General features: G+C 37.7%; 1 protein-coding gene across 4 annotated transcripts in view; it reads left to right on the top strand.

Moving 5' to 3' along the window:
• sfswap (splicing factor SWAP) overlaps nt 1-19,096 on the top strand; it is a 122,916-nt gene that overhangs the window by 34,402 nt on the left and 69,418 nt on the right. For all 4 annotated transcript variants that reach the window (XM_073871356.1, XM_073871357.1, XM_073871358.1 and 1 more), the window contains exons 11-12: nt 15,372-15,456; nt 17,372-17,608. In XM_073871356.1, the coding sequence (XP_073727457.1) occupies nt 15,372-15,456; nt 17,372-17,608 (322 nt within the window). The remainder of the gene's footprint in view (nt 1-15,371; nt 15,457-17,371; nt 17,609-19,096) is intronic.

Raw genomic sequence — 19,096 nt, forward strand, 5'->3', positions numbered from 1 at the left:
AGAGGGCTGCAAAGCGAATGTGAAAGTGCCGTTCACCCTTTTTCCAGTTGATGAACGACTGAAACTTTTTTTTGGAAACTTTATTTTAAGGTAAAAAACTCTTTATTGTTGCTTTAAATAGGGAAAACATGGGGGTTTTTGTGGCTTCTAAGTTCATCCCTGTTTGGATCCTAATGCTGCGTTTACACCAGCCGCGGTAGAAGCGTCAAGTGCAAGTGATTTCAATGTTAAGTCGATGTTAAGGCGCGATGACACGCATCTGGAGGTCTCGCGGCGCAAATGAGGTAGGGCTCCAGACTAACTTTTTTCACTAGGAGCACAGTGGCCCCAACTGAAAATTTTAGGGGCGCAACCAGAAAATGTAGGGGCACATACTGTAAATCAGCATGCTAACCAAATATTCACATTTCTACTAAGTAATACACTGTATTACTAATAAATACTTTGATGAGAGATGCAGAAAGTACAATGTGCTGTTTTAAATTTAGTGTCACATCACAAAAAAAGGTCAAATTTACTGGTCATACATGTGCGACTGGATGTAAAATTCAGCGGCACATTTTCAAATTTTGGTGGCAGTCTGGAGCCCCGTGAGGCATTTAGTGTTGCGTGGTAGATGCAATTCCACTTCATTCGTGCATATAGTTTGCGCGAATGGTGCTTTTTGTGCATTTTGCGTTTGATGCAATTTTGTGGCTGAAGCCCGAGTTGAAAAATTTTCACTTTGGCGGATTTTCCCGCCGTTTTTTAAGGTGACCAAATACAAACCGGTAACTCTCTTGATAAATGCACAATCAACATCAGCCATCTTGCAAACAGACAACCGCGTAGCACTTGCACCTCCCACAACAAGCGAATTTCGCCTCTGACGCGCGTCAAATGCTTGCTTTTCCGCCTGTCTAGATGTGTAAATGCATTCAAACTGTTCAAGCGGCAAACTAGACGCGGTAGACGCAATTTTGATGCCTCAAGCGCGGCTGGTGAAAACACAGCATAAGGAATGAATGGGGCTAGGCTGAATGCTAACACATTCACACGACGCGCTGTCCAAAGATTAAGTACACACATTGAAAAAAGATAGGCATGTATTAATTTGTGTAAGTTTAGGTAAGAACATAGTAAAATATTGAAAAACGGTGGTGTTTTCCTTTTAAAGTTTCAAAGAGAAACAATAGACGACAAAATCTATTAAGGTCGCACTTGATTTTATCCATCAGGGAGCCGTTGATGGGCCATAAAAGTGGGTGTTTCATACAGGAGCCCATCCAGAACTAAATGCAAGTTAGTAGTGGAATGAAAACACCTATCGTAATCATGCTTGATCAGATCAAGACTTTGTATTGAGGCAGTAAACAATGTCAGTTTTGCTTTGCCAGTTTTGACACAAACATATATTAGCTGCATTTGTGCCTCTTTCCATACAATTAAAAACTCAAGTTAACTTGATTTGCTAAGTTCAGCAAGCCCATGAATTTATCAGCTGTAACCAGCATTTAAACTTGATGTTCTGGGATTGTCTTCAAAGCGAGTGACATTTGGTTCAGATTTTTTTTTTTCGATCTCAGCAGAGTCTGGCTGCTTTTAGACTTCTATATTTAACCGCATGGCTTGTTTTTTTCCCTTTATATTATTTTTTTGGAAATATGCAAGGAAACTGATGCTGTAAAAAGCTTTTACAAGGCAGAATTGTGTCTGCACAGTCTCAAAGTGCTGTGGTTTGGCTTTTAAAGGAGACTGTTCAGGCTTTTGAATGAAGTTTAAGGTCAAGTGATGAGTAGGTTCTCAAAGTTGGTAGGTACTGAAACTTAGCGATTTTTGAAATTGCAGCTCAGGCTTGAATATAACCTTTCTCTAGCCGTCATCAGTTCTAGCATGTTATGTCGCTGTTCTTGTATTCTCTTTGAAGAAGTTTTTTATTTTTTTTAAGGGTTGTTTTTGAACATACTGTTTTTTATGCTTTTTACTTTTATAAATCTCCCTTGTCATAGCAGTTTTACACATCAATTATCCTCTCAGTAAATAACAAAAGACACATGACGTGAACTCCATTGCTGTAGTCTCATTGGTAGTCGCCCCCAAAGGGTGTTCTTCATTTTCTCAACTTCGTCGCGTAACATGACATGCCCATCCTGTCGCAAATGGTCACTGCCTCTAATGCATATCCAAGCATATCTGGGTCACCATCGACTTCCATAGTGGAAAAAATAATACTATGGAAGTAAATATTTCCTCCAGATGTGTTTGGTTTTTCAAAATACCTTAATTTTTTGTTGAGGTTATAGGAATAGTCTACCCTTTTGCCATATTAAACTATGTTATTACCTCAACTTAGACGAATTAATACATATCTATAATTTTTCAATGCGTGCACTGTACAGCGCTAATGTGTTAGCATTTGGCCTAGACCCATTAATTCCTATGGTACCAAACAGGGAATCCACCAAATCCGTGTTTTCCCTATTTAAAGACTGTTACATGAGGAGTTATACCAGTAAGTATGGTGCCATAAAATAAAACTTAAAATACAAAGTTGTATATTGTTATCAGACTTGAGAGAGAATTTCTATGTTTTCCTAACCTACAGTATTAGCAAGTTGTTGTTTTTTCTTCTAGTTCAAAGCTTCAAAGCATAAATAATTTTGGTGTAGGGGCAAGTATTGTATATTATATTTTGTTCTGCACATTTAAAAGTTGACTTTAAAGAATCTTGTTATCTTTCTCTTCTTGAAGCTACTTAAAATTGCCCCCTTTACATAAATATCAGTGGTTAACAGTTTTGCTCTTGTGTGGCATTCTGGAAACCTCTGTATTTATTTTTGCTCGGTTTGATGGAGTCCTTGTAAATATTTCCCTGCTTATTATAATCAAGACATTTGGCTGGTTCCTCGAATTCATAAATCATAAATATTGTTTTTGTGCAGCCACATTTGAATTTGCCTGGGTAAGGCAAAAAAGCTGTGGTGCTGAGGGTTCCAGATCGGAGGTTTTGGCACACTCTTGGGCTTAAATGAAATGGTCAGCCTTTTAGCTGCTTTTAATGAAATGTGGAAACATTTCTTTCTCGCTCCAGACCTCTGTGTAACTGAGCTTTCATGTGATGTTTATTTTCATCCGCTAGCTTTTTATTACATATAATGGAAAAGAGCTGGTTGGTATTTTATTTGTCGTAAGAGCGCATATCTGTTCCCCCAACAATTATATAAATCCATCTGCTGTTTCCCACACAGACACAACAAATATTGCAACATGTTATTAAAAATTTGACCGAAATGTTTCCATATCTTATTTTTCTTCTGCAGTAAATTTTCACCATGCACTCTGTGGGACTATTTTTAACTATGGAATACAGTAATACATATCGTCCACTTATAATCTGTGTTCATTTTAATCTTCAAAAGAAATGAAGTCGTCCCCTCTGCTTTCCTTCTTGCAATGTTTCACTGCCAATATTTCACGTCCTTCTTAAACTTGGTAAATTAAAGCTCTCATTTTTTGAAATGTTTGTTTTTTAGCCCCTGGTTATGTTTTCTGCATTCCCTTTCATATCCATTAGACAGCCTTGAAAACATGAGAGGAGAGGGATGGGCATTATGTTGCTGTCTGCACTGTCTGAATCTTCCAAAAAACATTTGAGGTTAATTAATTACATTTTTACACAAGCAACATACACATCTCTGCTACAAATGACTACTTGAAGTTTGTTTCTAGTACTTACTCTTCCTGGACAATTATGCTAAACGTGACAAGTGCAAACGTTAAAACTTACCCCATAGGTGAGGTTAATTGTAACAGGCAGGGGGTTAGTTGTATCACTTGCTAAAAATTAAGTTTGCATGCAAATATTTCAATACTATTTTGTCTATATACTTGAAGTGGATATTGTTTATATATCTGTCTATAATAGACATGTATCCACACTGTATTCATTCATTCAACCCTTTTATTTCTAACAATAGTTCAATTATAAATGGATACAAATGTCTAAATATGTGAGAAAAGCAGCACAATTATGACAAAACTTTTTTATATGTGACCCAGTCTAAAAATCATACTACAGTTTCAAAAATAAAATTCTGAGATAATAAGCATCAAAGTCTGATTTTAGACATTAATTTCATTAAGATTTCAATCTTTGACGTTACCTTATTCAATTAATATTAAAGATATGAACAAAAATAAATTTGACACATGATTTTTGATAAGACAGGCACATTTATTTTGTTTGGCAGCCAGCAATCATGCGTGTGTAGCCTATTTAAACAACGGCAAGAATTACGCCAATGTTAGCGGTTTTCATATCGTAAGTGCTGAGGGGTTAGTTGTAACACCGCGTTACAATGAACTCGGCTGGGTCAAAATATTTTCAAGCCCACCAATAAGTTGCTAAGAGCTGGAGACATATTTCAAAACGATGCTATGTTTTAGTCAACAAAACACTGATTAATATGACATAACATTGGATTTGGTATCATACACACCCAATTTAAAAACCGAAAAAAAGAAAACATATGATAAAAAATGTACTTACATGCCACCAAAACACTCGTTCATCAATAAACTCTCTGGAAAAACATTATACATTTCCAATAATTTGCGGGAGATTGTCTATTGGCAGCGTGAAAAAAAATACCGGAAAACCAAAAAGCTCAACCTTGTGCAACAATGTAAACAGTCCGTGTTACAACTAACCCCGCGTTAGTTTTTGCCCTGTGCACCCCTACCCCAGCTGTCACTGGGACAGTACCGGTTTTGGACCTAAAGTTGAAATAACAAGTACCTTATAAAATGTACATATCTACGGAAGAGGATTAGGGCCACTGGTGAAAAAAATTTTGAATTCTGACTTTTTTCTCAGAATTCTGACTTTATTCTCAGAATTCTGACTTTATTCTCAGAATTCTGACTTTATTCTCAGAATTCTGACTTTAATCTCAGAATTCTGACTGTAATCTCAGACTGTAATTCTGTAATCTCAGATTTCTGACTTTATTCTCAGAATTCTGAATTCTGACTGTAATCTCGGAATTCTGACTGTAATCTCGGAATTCTGACTGTAATCTCGGAATTCTGAATGTAATCTCGGAATTCTGAATGTAATCACAGAATTCTGACTGTAATCTCGGAATTCTGACTTTAAACTCGGAATTCTGAGATTAAAGTCAGAATTCTGAGAATAAAGTCAGAATTCAAATATTTTTTTCACCAGTGGCCCTAATCCTCTTCCGTACATATCTGTACCTAGTGGTTTTATTAGTACCTTTTTTAAAGGGTACTGCCCCAGTGACAGCTGGGGTACATGTTTGGAATTTTTTTTGTGGGGTGGCAAGGGTCTTGAGCACACATACACAGATAATTTGGCAATACTGTATATTTTTGTACAGTTAGGCTGGAGACATAAAGAAAAGGTGCTGGTATCTCAGCAGTGCTTAAAAAAATTCATGTTTTGTTGATGTGGGTATAAGTGGTGTGCATTTCAAAAGTTTTTGGCATGGCCTCTTTATTGTATGGATGTACCCTACTGTAATCACTATTCCCGCTTTAAAAAGGAGCTCTTTTACGGAGGTTACTATACCTTGTGTTAAACCCTCGATGCTGCCTGCAAATTTACTTTGTCACATCGCAAGCCTCCATATTTTTTCTCCCACGTTGCTTTAAAAGCACAAGCTGTAATTACTGTAACTGGCAGGCCATTAGCAGGAGTACAAGTACTGTTCACATTGGTGTTGATTCAGCAGGCATATTTACAAACCCAAACCTCTAATTTAAGCCCACAAGCTGATTCTGTGTCTTTAAGTGGCTTTGTTTCATCAATTATGTATTGTATCTGTAATTAGAGGTTCTACAGTATTTCAAGCTTATTGTGCTCTATAACCTAGTTCATTATATCTGTTCTAGTTCTTATGAAAAATATCCATTGCGAGGCCCTGGTCATTAAATTTTTATACTTAAAAGAGTTTTGATATTTTCACTTTGTTTTTAAAGGAGCTGTATGTAACATTGACTTCTAGCGCAAAATATTGTTTTTTTTGTATCTTTTCCCAGCCCCTCTCTCGGGTTGCATTTTTACATTTGCAATGTTTTTTGTTGTCTGCAAATTACAAAGTCGCTCGTGTGGATTTTTAGAACTCAATCTCTTGCTCAAGTGGTGTCCACCGGAGGTCACATTTATGGGCCATTGCGGCCTCATTTAAGCAACTGGTCGAAATACACTATTTGGTAAATTGGGAGTGAGAAGAAGCACACAGACCAAAACAAAAAAGGCATTTTGACATTTCAAAAGAGAATAACTAGCAACAGCATTCACTCTAATGGCTGGGTTATTTTTGACCCATGTTGGGTAAATATTGGACAGAACACACCGCTGGGTTAAAATTGACCCAATGTTAGGTTTTTTTAACCAAACTGCTGCGTTATTATAACTCATGGTTGCATAACAACAACCCAACATTGGGTAATTTTTTAACCCAGCATGTTTTTTGCCCAATATTTATCCAACATGTGTCAAAAAAATAAGTGTTCTTTTTCAGAGAAACAGATATGTGAACTATGTTTCCTCAATATCTACAAAAATATGATAGGTTTTTTATTTAGTATAGCTCCTTTAAAGCTATGTTATAAGTTTTGGATGGATTGCGCATAGAACGCTTAACATAACAGCGTGAGGTGAAGCCAGCGCAGAGTTCGAGCGGCCATCTTGGTATACCCAACAGGGTGTCATTGACTTCCATTCAAAATCATCATCTAAATGTACCCGCTTTACAGCGTATCAGTCACACAATATTAATTTTTAGGGTATGTTTACGTAAATTAATTGTTAATTCTGGTGTTATTTGCAATTTTTATGTTTTAATCGGGCAGGATAATGGATTTATAAAAAAAACGTTAAGGTGAGTGTGTCTGCTGCATTCAGTTTATGACACGGGTATAAATAACGTTTTTTTTTTTGACATTCAGCTACACGGTCAGCGTCATTTCTCTCTTATAAGTTTAGGTAACTTGTAAGTTTAGATAACATAAATACAAAACCAGCAAATTATTGCATGCACATACAGTACAACGCATTATTTATTTAGATTTCAGAATGAGCACGTTTGTCATTAATACTAAATATGCTGCGGTCGGCCGCTGATCTGATACTGTAATGGAGATGAATGTATAAAAACTGATAAAAAAAGCAAAATTTTACTTTCAGTAAATAATTATGTACATGCTTAGGACGTTCGCGTTGTAATAATGTACAGGGTAACTTCAGATATAAAAACGAAGACTTGTAAAGTGATTTTTTTTATCATTAAAATAAACGTCCATTGATTTAATAGAACATTTGGGTATACCAACATGGCGGCGCGGTGGCTTCACAATCGTGACGTCATGCGCAATCCAGTCATTTATATAGATCAGTGGCCGCGAGTGACAAGCGAACAGCCAATAACAAGTGTAGCTGTGGGGTTCGGTTGCACCATTGCCATATAAGAGGAAAAGCATGAAAATGTGTAAAAATGAGTGCTGTGGCCGAGGTGATTGTCGATAATAAATGGAAATGTTCGCTTGCCAGTGTGGCAGTTCTTTGTTTTTTGCATCTGACCAGCATCGGAACAATGTTGTGTGTAAGCTGTGCATACATGTGGGCTGTGTAGTGGGTATACTTCTTTTCCAAGACCACAACTGATAGCGCATCACAAATGTATTTTTATCATTAATTTTATGCAGTTTATTCAGGTTTGGCATATGATGTTGGCATTGTTTAAGCATTTTTTAAGTTTCTCCCAATGACAATTTTTCTAATTTTATTACTAAAAACACCTTCATTGTGTTAAGTGGATGGCAAGCCATGGAAAGACAGTTCAAAAAAATGGTTAAGTTGATTTCAGCTCTTTAGTGTTCACTTTTATTTGCTTGTAGACAAAGATAAATTCCCACATATCTGCAATGCCTTTGATTATTTTATCAAGTTCTCTGATGGCATACACACACGCGCGCACACACACACACACACATGCATGCACACGTGTACACACACACACACACACACACACACGCAGACAAGAAGTGCCTTTTATCATAAGTGTTTTAATGCAGTGACTTTCACTGGTCTTGGTCTTGACTTGGTCTCGGCCTGTCTTGGTCTTGGTCATGACTTTGTATCGGTTTAGGTGGTCTTGACTACAACACTAGCTGGCTCTGTCTAGGTTATTTGCATAAGGCGATCTGATTTTCTGACGCACGCGTTGCCGCTTGAAAAGAAATGTTCAACATCTGCCGGGAGCAACGGCAGTGACGCGGCGCAGACGGATCCACAATTCAGTTCGGCAACGCATGACGTTACTCATTGAAAGTGAATGAGAAGCGTTAATCGCTTATGCCCCGTGTGAATGTACCGTTAATTGTGACGAAAATGCTCCAGAGAGAGCATTTAGAGTTTATTTAACACCAAAATTTGTGTGTAAATAAAAACTTACAGTGGTTAAATTAAAACTTTTTTTCTACTTGTCATTTTTTTTTAAAGTTTGTTGTAAAAATGTATAATTATCGCTGTCAAATGATATAACACATTTTATCAATAATAAACATTTTAGCTCTATCACCCAGCACTAGGTTTACATACCTCTGCAAAATGTACTATTTTAGAGAAACAAAGAAGATCATAAACATTTGGCTTTATTTAGTACTGTCCTTAATATGCTATGTCACATAAATAACAGATGCTTATAGTTGTCCTCGGTGTGCAGATCTGTGCACTGTTTAAAAATGGGGTCAAATAAGCAGAAGTTTCTGGAAAAGCAATGAAAATACAGCACCTGGAGGATTAAGACAAAAGCTTAAGACAAACAAGGGACTCATTAAAAAAAATATTACAAAACAAATACCGTCGTTGATCTTCCAGGTAACAAAATATAATGTTAAGAATCAAGGATATGTAAACTTTTGAGCTATTGAGTTTTTTATTCTTTGGTTGTGGGCTAGGAGGGTCGTGCTAAATAAAAACAAACAGCAAATTTTTGATTCTATATAGTTAACATGACAGCCGTATGACAATTGCTTTTGAATCTTATCTGTATACCTATCTTTAAATCGATCTCTCTCCTGCTGTTTCTCTCTCGCGCTCCTCCACCAGTTCTGTTTATCGACTTCCTTCAGCCATCTACATTCTTGTCATCTATCTTCATAGCAAAGTTAGCTCTGCGGTCACCATTCGAAAATCTTTGTTCTTGATTTGTGCCAGAGTCCGTTTGCTCGCTCTGTGGCACTTCAACACACCTTTGAAGAGGTGAAGGCTTCAAACAGAGCTTCAGTCGCCTCACTTTGTTTGTTTCCTTTCACAGTTTGTTCCATCGGGAACTTGAACCTCAAATATACTCAAGTTCACCTCAACCGCCCTCCTCCAGCCCCACTCCGCTCACCTCATCACATCCATCTCTTGTTATACCAATTTGTTTTCTTTTTTATCCGCTTTTGTAGATCTCCGCTGTGCTGTGAGGGGTGGGAAAATGCTCTCGATGGGCGGCATTGAGTTGGTAATGATCACCCAGGCGTGTACGGGCCAATGCGTTGATGACTTGATTAGTGGAAATAATTAAACTGAACATAAGGCTGTTTATTTACACCGGTTAGTTAAGACGACAAGGGCAGTATCTCTTACAAAGCAGATCATTCCAGTAAATTCCCCTTTTGGCCTCTAAATTGTTGTCGTTCGCCTTCTTCCCATGCTGATTCCCTGCCAAGCATCTGCTTTTGATTTAAATAAGAAATCTATGTTTTCTTGTTGACTATTTTTATTGTTACACTTCATGTTCCCTTTCCTAGCTGAACCTTCAGAGAGTTATTTCTTTACATTCTGCCAAGTTGTCTGTACAAAAAAATGTCATGCTGCTGCTCAGTATAAATCATTTTTCTAGCTCGTAGACTCATGCCTAGTGATGTGTGATGAGTTTTTGGTGCAGAACGTAGTTTATTTAGTTTGGCATCAGGTTTGTTTGGTTAAAGTGGACGTTGCTTTCAGAGCAGTGCAACCTCACGGGGCTGACTGTGTGGGGGTCTGGATATAATCAGACTGGCGTAATTTGCAAAAGCGATCTGTTATGGATGAAGATGTGATGATGGAGGAATGATGTTTTGCTAGCAACAGTTTGTACACAGCTGCTGCTGACATTCTCAATGATGATGCAACCGTACTGAAGTTCAGAGCCAATAGATACATTAAAGCAAGCCTGCGGGGTCAGTGGGTAAAATATAAACTTTTATTTATTTTCGAATGTCAAAAAAATTCAAAGTGTAGGGCAGCTGGCGTGTGAGACATTTATTAGAAAATACTGTAGTCTGATTTATAAAAATTACAGTCTATGAGGTAAAACGTTCTGGAAGTGGCAAGTATGGGCAAGAATGGGTGCTTTTTATTTATTTAGTAATCATAGCAGCATCATATGAAAAGCTCAGATGCAAAAGCCGCTAAACACCACCTTGATAAAAAAAGATATAATGATATTAACAGAATGTTATTGGCATGTGTTATACATTTGGGTGATTCTCACGAAATCTAGACTTAAAAGGTGTCCAGCATCAGATTTTTTTGCGCATATAAGATTAAGGTCTGAAATTACTATAACCATTATTTTTAGAGGATTTAAAAAATATTTCCTATAGAATTATTTACATTTTTTAGATTATCATTATAAAAAATCATGTTGCGGTAATGATAATATTACATTAAATATATGCATTTACAAACTCATGTTTCGGTAATGAGAACTAAAAAGTTGTCTAGGTACTATAACAAACAAAATTTCAACTTTTATCTGGAGAGAAAAAATAAGAACTGCTTACCTGGTAGCCATCTTGAGGGTCACAGTCAATTATGTCCCTTCCAACTATTTTTTTAAATGTTAGTTCCGTGAAGGATTAAACAATGATTGAAAATTGTTGCGGGGGATGAGAAAAATTTTCTTGGACACATTTATACTCATTATTATTGTTTCTACAATTACTAATGATAACCAAATACCAATGTTTCTTTACTGTAAATGTTTATAATATAACATATTTTTAATTATACATATTTCGATGTCAAAGAACCAAAATCCAGTCATGGACACATTGTGGTAATGAAAATTGTCCCCTTGAATGTGGGGGGAAAAAAACAACAAAATTTGTTTGTATGATGTCATTTGAAATCATGTGCAAAATAGTACATGAAGAGATGTTTGTAACTGTATGCTTCTTATTTTGATACTCTTACTTTGCATTTACTTTTTTTATCAATGTTTCATGACACCTCATAAATAAAATTTTACGAGAATCACCCATTTATCAAATACTTTCGCTTTAAATCTGCTTAATCCCATTTTAGAGATTAGAAATATCGGTTTGTTGGCAGAATCCATTAAACGCCACGTTGATTTTTCAGCAAAGTCCTCAAAGTGCATGGAAGATAAGTGTGAAATGACCGTGAATCACGAACCTTAGGTCCATCATGAGTACTTGAACTTGAATATAGCCTGAATGTGGCAACCACATGCGTAACATCTCCCACTACTGTGTTGCTCATTTACAAAAAAACTTGTCAGATGCACTTGGGTAGTGTGCACACCAACGCGTTTAAAGGCGGGGTGCATGACTTTTGAAAAACACTTTGGAAAAGGGAGTCAGGCCGAGTACCAAAACACACTTGTAGCCAATCAGCAGTAAGGGCGTGTCTACTAACCGACATCGTTGCCTGGGTTAAGGATGTGTGGGGCGGGTCTATCAAAAGAAGGTCCAGATTCTATTGGGGTAGGGGCGTGTTTTTTAATCAATAATCAACATTGGCTTTCAAAGATCATGCACCCCCCGCCTTTAAGCCGGCGTATGTTTTCAATTGTTTGCAATGTAAGCGCTGTGCTTCTCAAAAACGTTTGCAGCTGGTGGGTTTTGTCCGCTCTCACCACTGAGCGCCGAGAGTTTTCAACTTTGGGTGAAAACCTTAGCTCGTCAATGTCCATTCTCCCTCGGCCGTCCAATCACAGTGGGGAAGGGGTGGGACAAATATCACAACAACCAAGCGCCGCATCGTTCAACGATGATAAACGAAGCAGAAGTATCATGGCAATCAAAGTGCTTAGCTGAAAAAGCTGCCAAGTGGCTACAGTCTGCGTCCACCTGCCGTTTTCAGTCGCTTTTAGAGGGTTTTGCATAGCATCATGATCTCTGCAGGGCTCGACATTAAGGCTTGTCCGCTTGTCCGGGACAAGTGGATTTTTTTGTAGGACAAGTGTAAGAGAAAATTAGTTGTCCGACTGGACAAGTTAAATTTCAAACAATGTTACTTCACGTTATGTGCCGTTAACGACAGAGCAGAACGCGCAGCGCGAACACTGAGCGGAATATTGAACAGAGAGCGTGGCACGCAGACACACACACACGTTAGCATGTTACTGTTATTGTTACTAAACAAGCTGCGCGCGCATTAAACCTGATCGCCGAACATGGAGGGGCGGGAGTCGCGGGACGGGATGGAGTGAAGTGAAGAGTGATGTTTCTTCAGGCTCCGGCGTGAATATAACTGACAGGCACTTCAACCGCGTTTTCATCACTGTGACACAGCTTACCCATGTTTTGCCATTATGGAGCTACCCTCTCATGTCATGGCCCATCAATATGTGTTTCTTTGGCCGATTTTAACAGTAAACAGGATTAAGGGATTAGGGCCTTTACATGAAAGATGCAGACATTAAGTGGCATCTTTGTAAAGGAATCTTTCATTGGGTTTCCAAGAACACATTTTCAAGAGACTATGAACAACATCTGATTTGTTAATGTTCTTTTGATGATGTAGGTTGACAGCAGAGGTTTAATTTAACATCTCCTTTTCCACTACACGGTTACTTTGTTCTTTTTTAATTCTTGTTATTTTTCAAATGTCTGGTCACGATCTAAACCCCAGCATTAATTCCTTCATCATCTCTTCCATCTTTGGCAGAAAGTTTCTTATCTGGGTTTAATGGCCCCGCGACCCTCCTTTTTACCCTAGGCTGCAGTGAGAATCTTCGAATAGTCTTTAATAGAGCTGTAAAATATTGAAAACTTCCATTAGAGACACTAAACTTAGGCCTAACTCTTTATTTCTTCTGCTCTATCTCTCTCTCACTATCTCTCTCTCTCTCTCTCAATCTCTATCTCTGTTTTATCTTGCTGTTTTGCATCTCATTTTTAGTCCTGCTGACTCGAACAAAGATTTGGGTCACTGTGAGGAAAAACAACATCTCATTAGCGCAGGCAGCCGATCGCCATCCCACCGCGTGGTTCCCTCTTTCTTTGCGCCGGCTGGTGGTACTGTATGTTTTTGCTGGCAAATAGTTGATAAACAAAAGCATCCGTCCTGAATTGATCTCACACCAAGTGGCTTTTAAACGGTCTGTCATAGGTTCCTCTGGCACAAAGTGTTCCCAAATTCGCACTCGTCCATCAGCGTTACCTGAGATCTTAATACAGCATGGGTCCAATTCACAGCTCATGCACTGTAAAAAAAATCTTTTTGCATTTAAATATTTAAGTTTAATCAACTTAGATTTAGAAGTATTTTCATCTGTTTTGACTAACTTATTTAATAAAGACATAACTAAAGCAAATTCAAAATAAGTTACAGCAACTCATCACTTGTCAACATATTTAAAATAACCTGTAAATCCTAGTTGATTAAACTTAAAAATTTAGGTGCAAAATATTTTTACAATGTATTAAGAATAAAACTACAATTTAATTAATATACTTTTTCTAAAAGTAGAGCTGCTAATAATGATGTTTTTTAAATCAAACATGAAAATATTTAGCGAAATTTTGTTAGCGATTATTTGATTGTTGCTGTAAAGTTGCTTTGCAATGGTTGAAAGCTCCATGTAATATATTGTATTTCTTGTAGGCCACAGTTTTGTATGTTTGGCTATGGGTTAAGTTTAAAGGGGACCTACCGTAAAAAATTTGACTTTTCCGTGTTAAATGCTATAATTACGTCCCCAGTGCTTTTATTAACCTAGAAAATGTGAAAAAGAACAACCCAGTAACATAGTTTTGGTAAACCATTCTCTGCAAGCAAGTGAAAAAAATAGGCCATTAGAATTTTGCTCCCCTTGAGATGTCAGAAGGGGATGTTGTTATAACAATACCCCCCCACCTTAATCTTCAACTATCCAACCATGCCACTGCCATTTAGTGCAGAGAGAAAGAGAGAAAATGATTGACAGCACAACTGACTTTCAATTTCAACAATCCACCATTATGGTGATCAGTGTTTGCATTTTATCAACTAATTTGAATATAGAAGGACACACCCAAAAGTGGCACATTTTTCCTTAAACCTACAAAGCAGCAATTTGAACATGTTATAATACATTTTCTATATTGTATTTTGAGCGTACTCTGGGGACACCAAATATTTATTTGACATCTTCAAAAAGCTTTGTGAAATGTCACCTTTAAATTTTACCCATTTAAAAAAAGGCCACAGAGTGAGTGGCAGTGAATAAAAGTTTAAAGTTGTAAAATACTGGTTGTATAATGCGTCATGACACTTTATATTAAATGCTTCATAGACGTCATGAGTATGCAGTTTAATGTTGGCAGGTCACACTGACACTGTGTGTCGTTTGAGAGGTGATTTAACCGAAGTATTTTACATTAGCTTATTAAAGTATTAAGTTGCCATTTCCATTTTGCAGGAAGGCTGACAAAAACTGAAAAAAGAAGGTTATAAAAAATGTTGTTTAATCCAAACAGTTAAACAGTATTTGTTGTTGGACATCAAAGATAAGATTTAAATTGATCTTTTTTTCAAGTTATGATAGCAATAAAGTTATGATTTTAATATAAACAGTAATTTAATGAGGGTGCTGATAAATTAAATGCAATGTTATAAAAATCTAAGAGTATAAAATTTGGTCTTACCACTTGTGGCTGTTTGTTACAGTTGTTAGTTTTGTTTTATCTTACAATACTTTTATATTTGATCTTTTTTGAAGACCTTATAGACATGCATTTTTATGATTAGAGGATTAATACTATAACTCACTTTCTTTTGTTTCTGCACATTAAATCAACACATGAGAACATAAGAATTCACAAATCGCTTCAAAGAATTAAATGAACTCTTATATCTAATGTTTTTTGTTCTTAATTCAAGCCTGAATTATTTATATTTCTCCCACGTCTTCTCGCTCTTGCCTGTGCGGCATCTAGGAATTATCATGGCTCAGAATAACCACACATACAGGCACAAAGAAAATCTGCTGATTTACAGACAAGCTCTTGAGAAACTCCTTACATCCACATCTGAGAAGTTCATCTTTAACCTATCTTTGCCAAGTAAAGCAAGTTTGTACTTTTCCCATCTTTTTGGCTTTCAGGGTGCCCTGGTTTACAACAGTGGGGAGGACGGCACATCCAACTTCTCTTCCGACAAGCAGTCCAACGAGGGCAAGCTCATTAAAGGTAAGACAGGTCCATGCTCCATGATGGAGATACCACCCACAAGCTGACCCCAGAACAATCTTGTCAACCATGGTGACATTTCACATTCTCACACATACACGTAACAGCACTGTCCTATTTTTCCCATCCTTAACTTTTGCAAGAGCTGTGTTCATGGTGAGCAGCCACATGTGTTTATTACGTTTTAAAGATTTTAAGTAGGAATCTATCTATTTTTTTGTTTTTTAAGCAAGAGAACAAAGAGTATTAAAGATGATGATGATGACATTTGCAGTTTTTCTCCAAAGTTGCACTTTGAAAAATATTTTTTTTTATCACAAAGATGACATAGAAGCAGTGGCGGCTGGTGCTAAAAAATCAGTAAAAAAAATCATTATCAGTAATGAACTAATCATGGTAATCATTCACATTTATTTGTAAAGAGAACAGATGAACAGAGACCGTGCATCACTTTACATGTTTAACATCACATGAAGCGGATAAATAAATATTTTTTTCTCGCAGTGACAGAAAGCTGAGGAGATAAAACACGCAAACTTTAAGATGAATTTACCTCAGATAAACAACGCAGTTTTACTTTTATTCTGGAGATCGTGTGCTCTTACGCTTCGGTTAACGCGATCTGACACACACTCGCACGTAAACACACACACACGCATGCAAACACACACACAGTAAAGTTGCCTAATCACATACGTTGCCACAAATTTGACCAAGTCACGGAAAATACCGGATTATCTGAGCATCATGTCCACGCAAAGGCAGCTTAAAAGCAGCACAAAATTTCGCACAGTAAGTTATATCACGCAGACTTATAAACAGCAAACAGGGAAATAATAAAAGGCATTTGACTTACATAGCATCCAGCTAACGTTAGCCAACTCCGTTTGCCATAATTCCTGGAAAGCATGTAAACTTGACCACGATCACTTCCTGCTGCTAAATCTGGTCCAAGTTCCTTAATGCTTTATTTATTCTTCAAATGAACTCGTTGTAAAGGGTGATTTTAAATCATATTTTCTTTAATCTCAAGGTATTTCACATGCTTTCACTGATCAGTACTGTCTCTAGCAATTACATGGCAATCTGCAACGCGGTTATGAGACTCTGAAAACGATCCAATCACATAAGGTCAAAGACATAAAAAACTATTCTGATTCGCTTACAACATAAGTGGGAGGGTTTGGGGCGCACAGTCCTGTGCCCCAGGGCGGATCCGAAACCAGCCAATTAGAGCTCAGCCTCAGGTCACTTGTTTTTACCCTTTTTACTGACCTACATAGACACTCATTAGTGGTGCGCCCCAGACACACAAACATGACACACACACACAACTAATTTTTTGTAATTTTAAATGAATGATAACATGACTCACAGTGAAATAGTATAACTAAACGATTTTATTTTGTATTAATTTGCATTGTATATTTAACTTTTTTGTAACATGTTAAAGTAGCGTTCTTCTCTGGCAAACTTTGGGGGGCGGCGCCCCAGCACCCCCTAGTGCCAACCGCCACTGCATAGAAGCACATTGATGCCTTGGAAAAAAACACAAAAAAATGGTCTTTCACCCTCGGTATGATAAACCCAATGTGGATGTTAATGGGTTTTTTTTCTTACCCATTTATCCATAAAAAAAGATAGAAAGAAATTCTGCCTCTCTCTTTAAGGGTTAATTTCTGTTGATGTGCTTTATCTGTGTCACCTATTGTTTAAAATGGAGAGCGGCCAGCATCTTTTGGACACGTGTCACTGCTAAGGTTAATTCAAATAAGCTATTGTGCTTTGCAATAATAATCATGTCTTTGACCATAATGGCAGTCACCACGGGGCTGTTTTGTTTTAGGTGAACAAAGTTAACAATAATTGCTAAATAAAGAGATCTAACGCGTATTTATTACTATCCACTTTCCAGCATCCTTTGCGCCCATCTGCTTCGCAATAAAGTCTAAAGAAAACGACATGCTGCCCCTGGAAAAGAATCGCGTGCGGTTGGACGACGACTCTGATGAGGATGGGATGAAGGGAGAGGGGCAAGAGGGGATAGAGTTGGCGACCGGAATGTCGGAGGATGCCAGAGACCTTCCTCACCCTCCATTGCTTGAGGAGAAGAAACCAACACTCTCTCAGGAAGAGCTGGAGGCCAAACAAGGTACTTTAGGATTTTTTCACTAGGCTTATTTTACAGGCACTAAACCCTGTTCTGCACCATTGCCCATCTTTTTAAACGGCAGACACATCAGCACTTTAAATTACCGCCTAGAGAGCACAGAAGTTAAGTTTCATGAGCATTTTCTAATTAGACCGATTCCTTCACAAATGTTTTTCAGGATACACTTTGTAAATTGACCGAAAAATACTTTGTTAGGTGCTTTGCGGAGTTTTACGGGAAATAAGCCGTGATTGATTCCTTCGCCGTAATTGTTCTAGTCCAAATGTAATTTCTTATTGGCCACCAGCCTAGATTCCAGACATATTTTACTGTAATAAGATAAGGAATATTAAGAAAGAAACTGCGGTTTATCATGATCACATTAAGCCATGAGTTACTTCGGGTTCCCGTGCACTTTTGGTGCTTCCTCATTCGTCCTGTGACCCTCAGAGACTGGGGTGATCCGATCGCTGTCACTTGGCAATGACTGGCAGTGTATTAAATTACCCTGTGGGGGCCGAGCCCCATAATGTAATAAATCTGTCCAGTCGGACCATCTTCACTAGAGGCAATAACTGTCCCGTGTAATTAAGAGGAGTGTATCACACTGTTAAAATGAGAAGGACACCATTCAATCAAACAGACTCACGTTGCCTATACAGGAAATGAACCCTGCAACCGTGTGTAGGTGAGCATGCAAGCGTTGTGTGCGACTGAACACAGAATAGATTTCTGGTTTTGAAAAATGTTCTGTCGAACAACAATAAGGATTTTTCTGCTCCTTTTCAGCCAGTTGACCCAGAACTTTAAGGCTTTACCTGCCGATTTATTTATTTTTTTACCAAAACTTTTTACCAAAAAGTTTGTGAACAACTTCTACAGTTTTTTTATTTTATTTATAAAGGACCATTACGTACCATTATCTGTACCTTGCAAATTAAGAGGTTGTGCACACCAAAACTTTTAAACTCGGCTGAAAACGCCTGGAGGGCGGCGAATGCCAGATGTTTTTCAGCTGAGTGCCAGCTTTCTTCAGCCAAGCGCTTTGGTAGCTCTGATACTTCATCTGTGAGACGGCTGGTTGCTGTGGTAATGTCCCGCCTCTCCTCCACTGTGATTGGATGACCGTGTGAGAACTGACATTTACGAGCGGAGCTTTCCACCCAAAGTTGAATATTTTTTAACTCTCAGCACTGAGCGTGGAAAAACCGCAGAGCGCCGGTTTTCAGGGCGGAAGTAAACCGCTAGCTGCTGGCTTATTTGAAAAACGCAGAGCTTCCAGTGGAAACAATTGAAAACATTCGCCGGCCACGGATGTAAAAGCATTGGTGTGCACGCCCCCTAAAGCAGCAATCTGTAACATTTGCCTCTTTATCGCCATCTCAGTTTGAAACATAAAATTGCAGGTTCCTTTGCAAACTCTTCTTTATATTTGTTGAGAAATAACTGATATTTCCTGCCAACTCTACTTACAAATTAACATTGTCA

Source organism: Misgurnus anguillicaudatus, chromosome 9 (assembly GCF_027580225.2).
Source record: "Misgurnus anguillicaudatus chromosome 9, ASM2758022v2, whole genome shotgun sequence".
NCBI classification, from domain to species: Eukaryota; Metazoa; Chordata; class Actinopteri; order Cypriniformes; family Cobitidae; genus Misgurnus; species Misgurnus anguillicaudatus.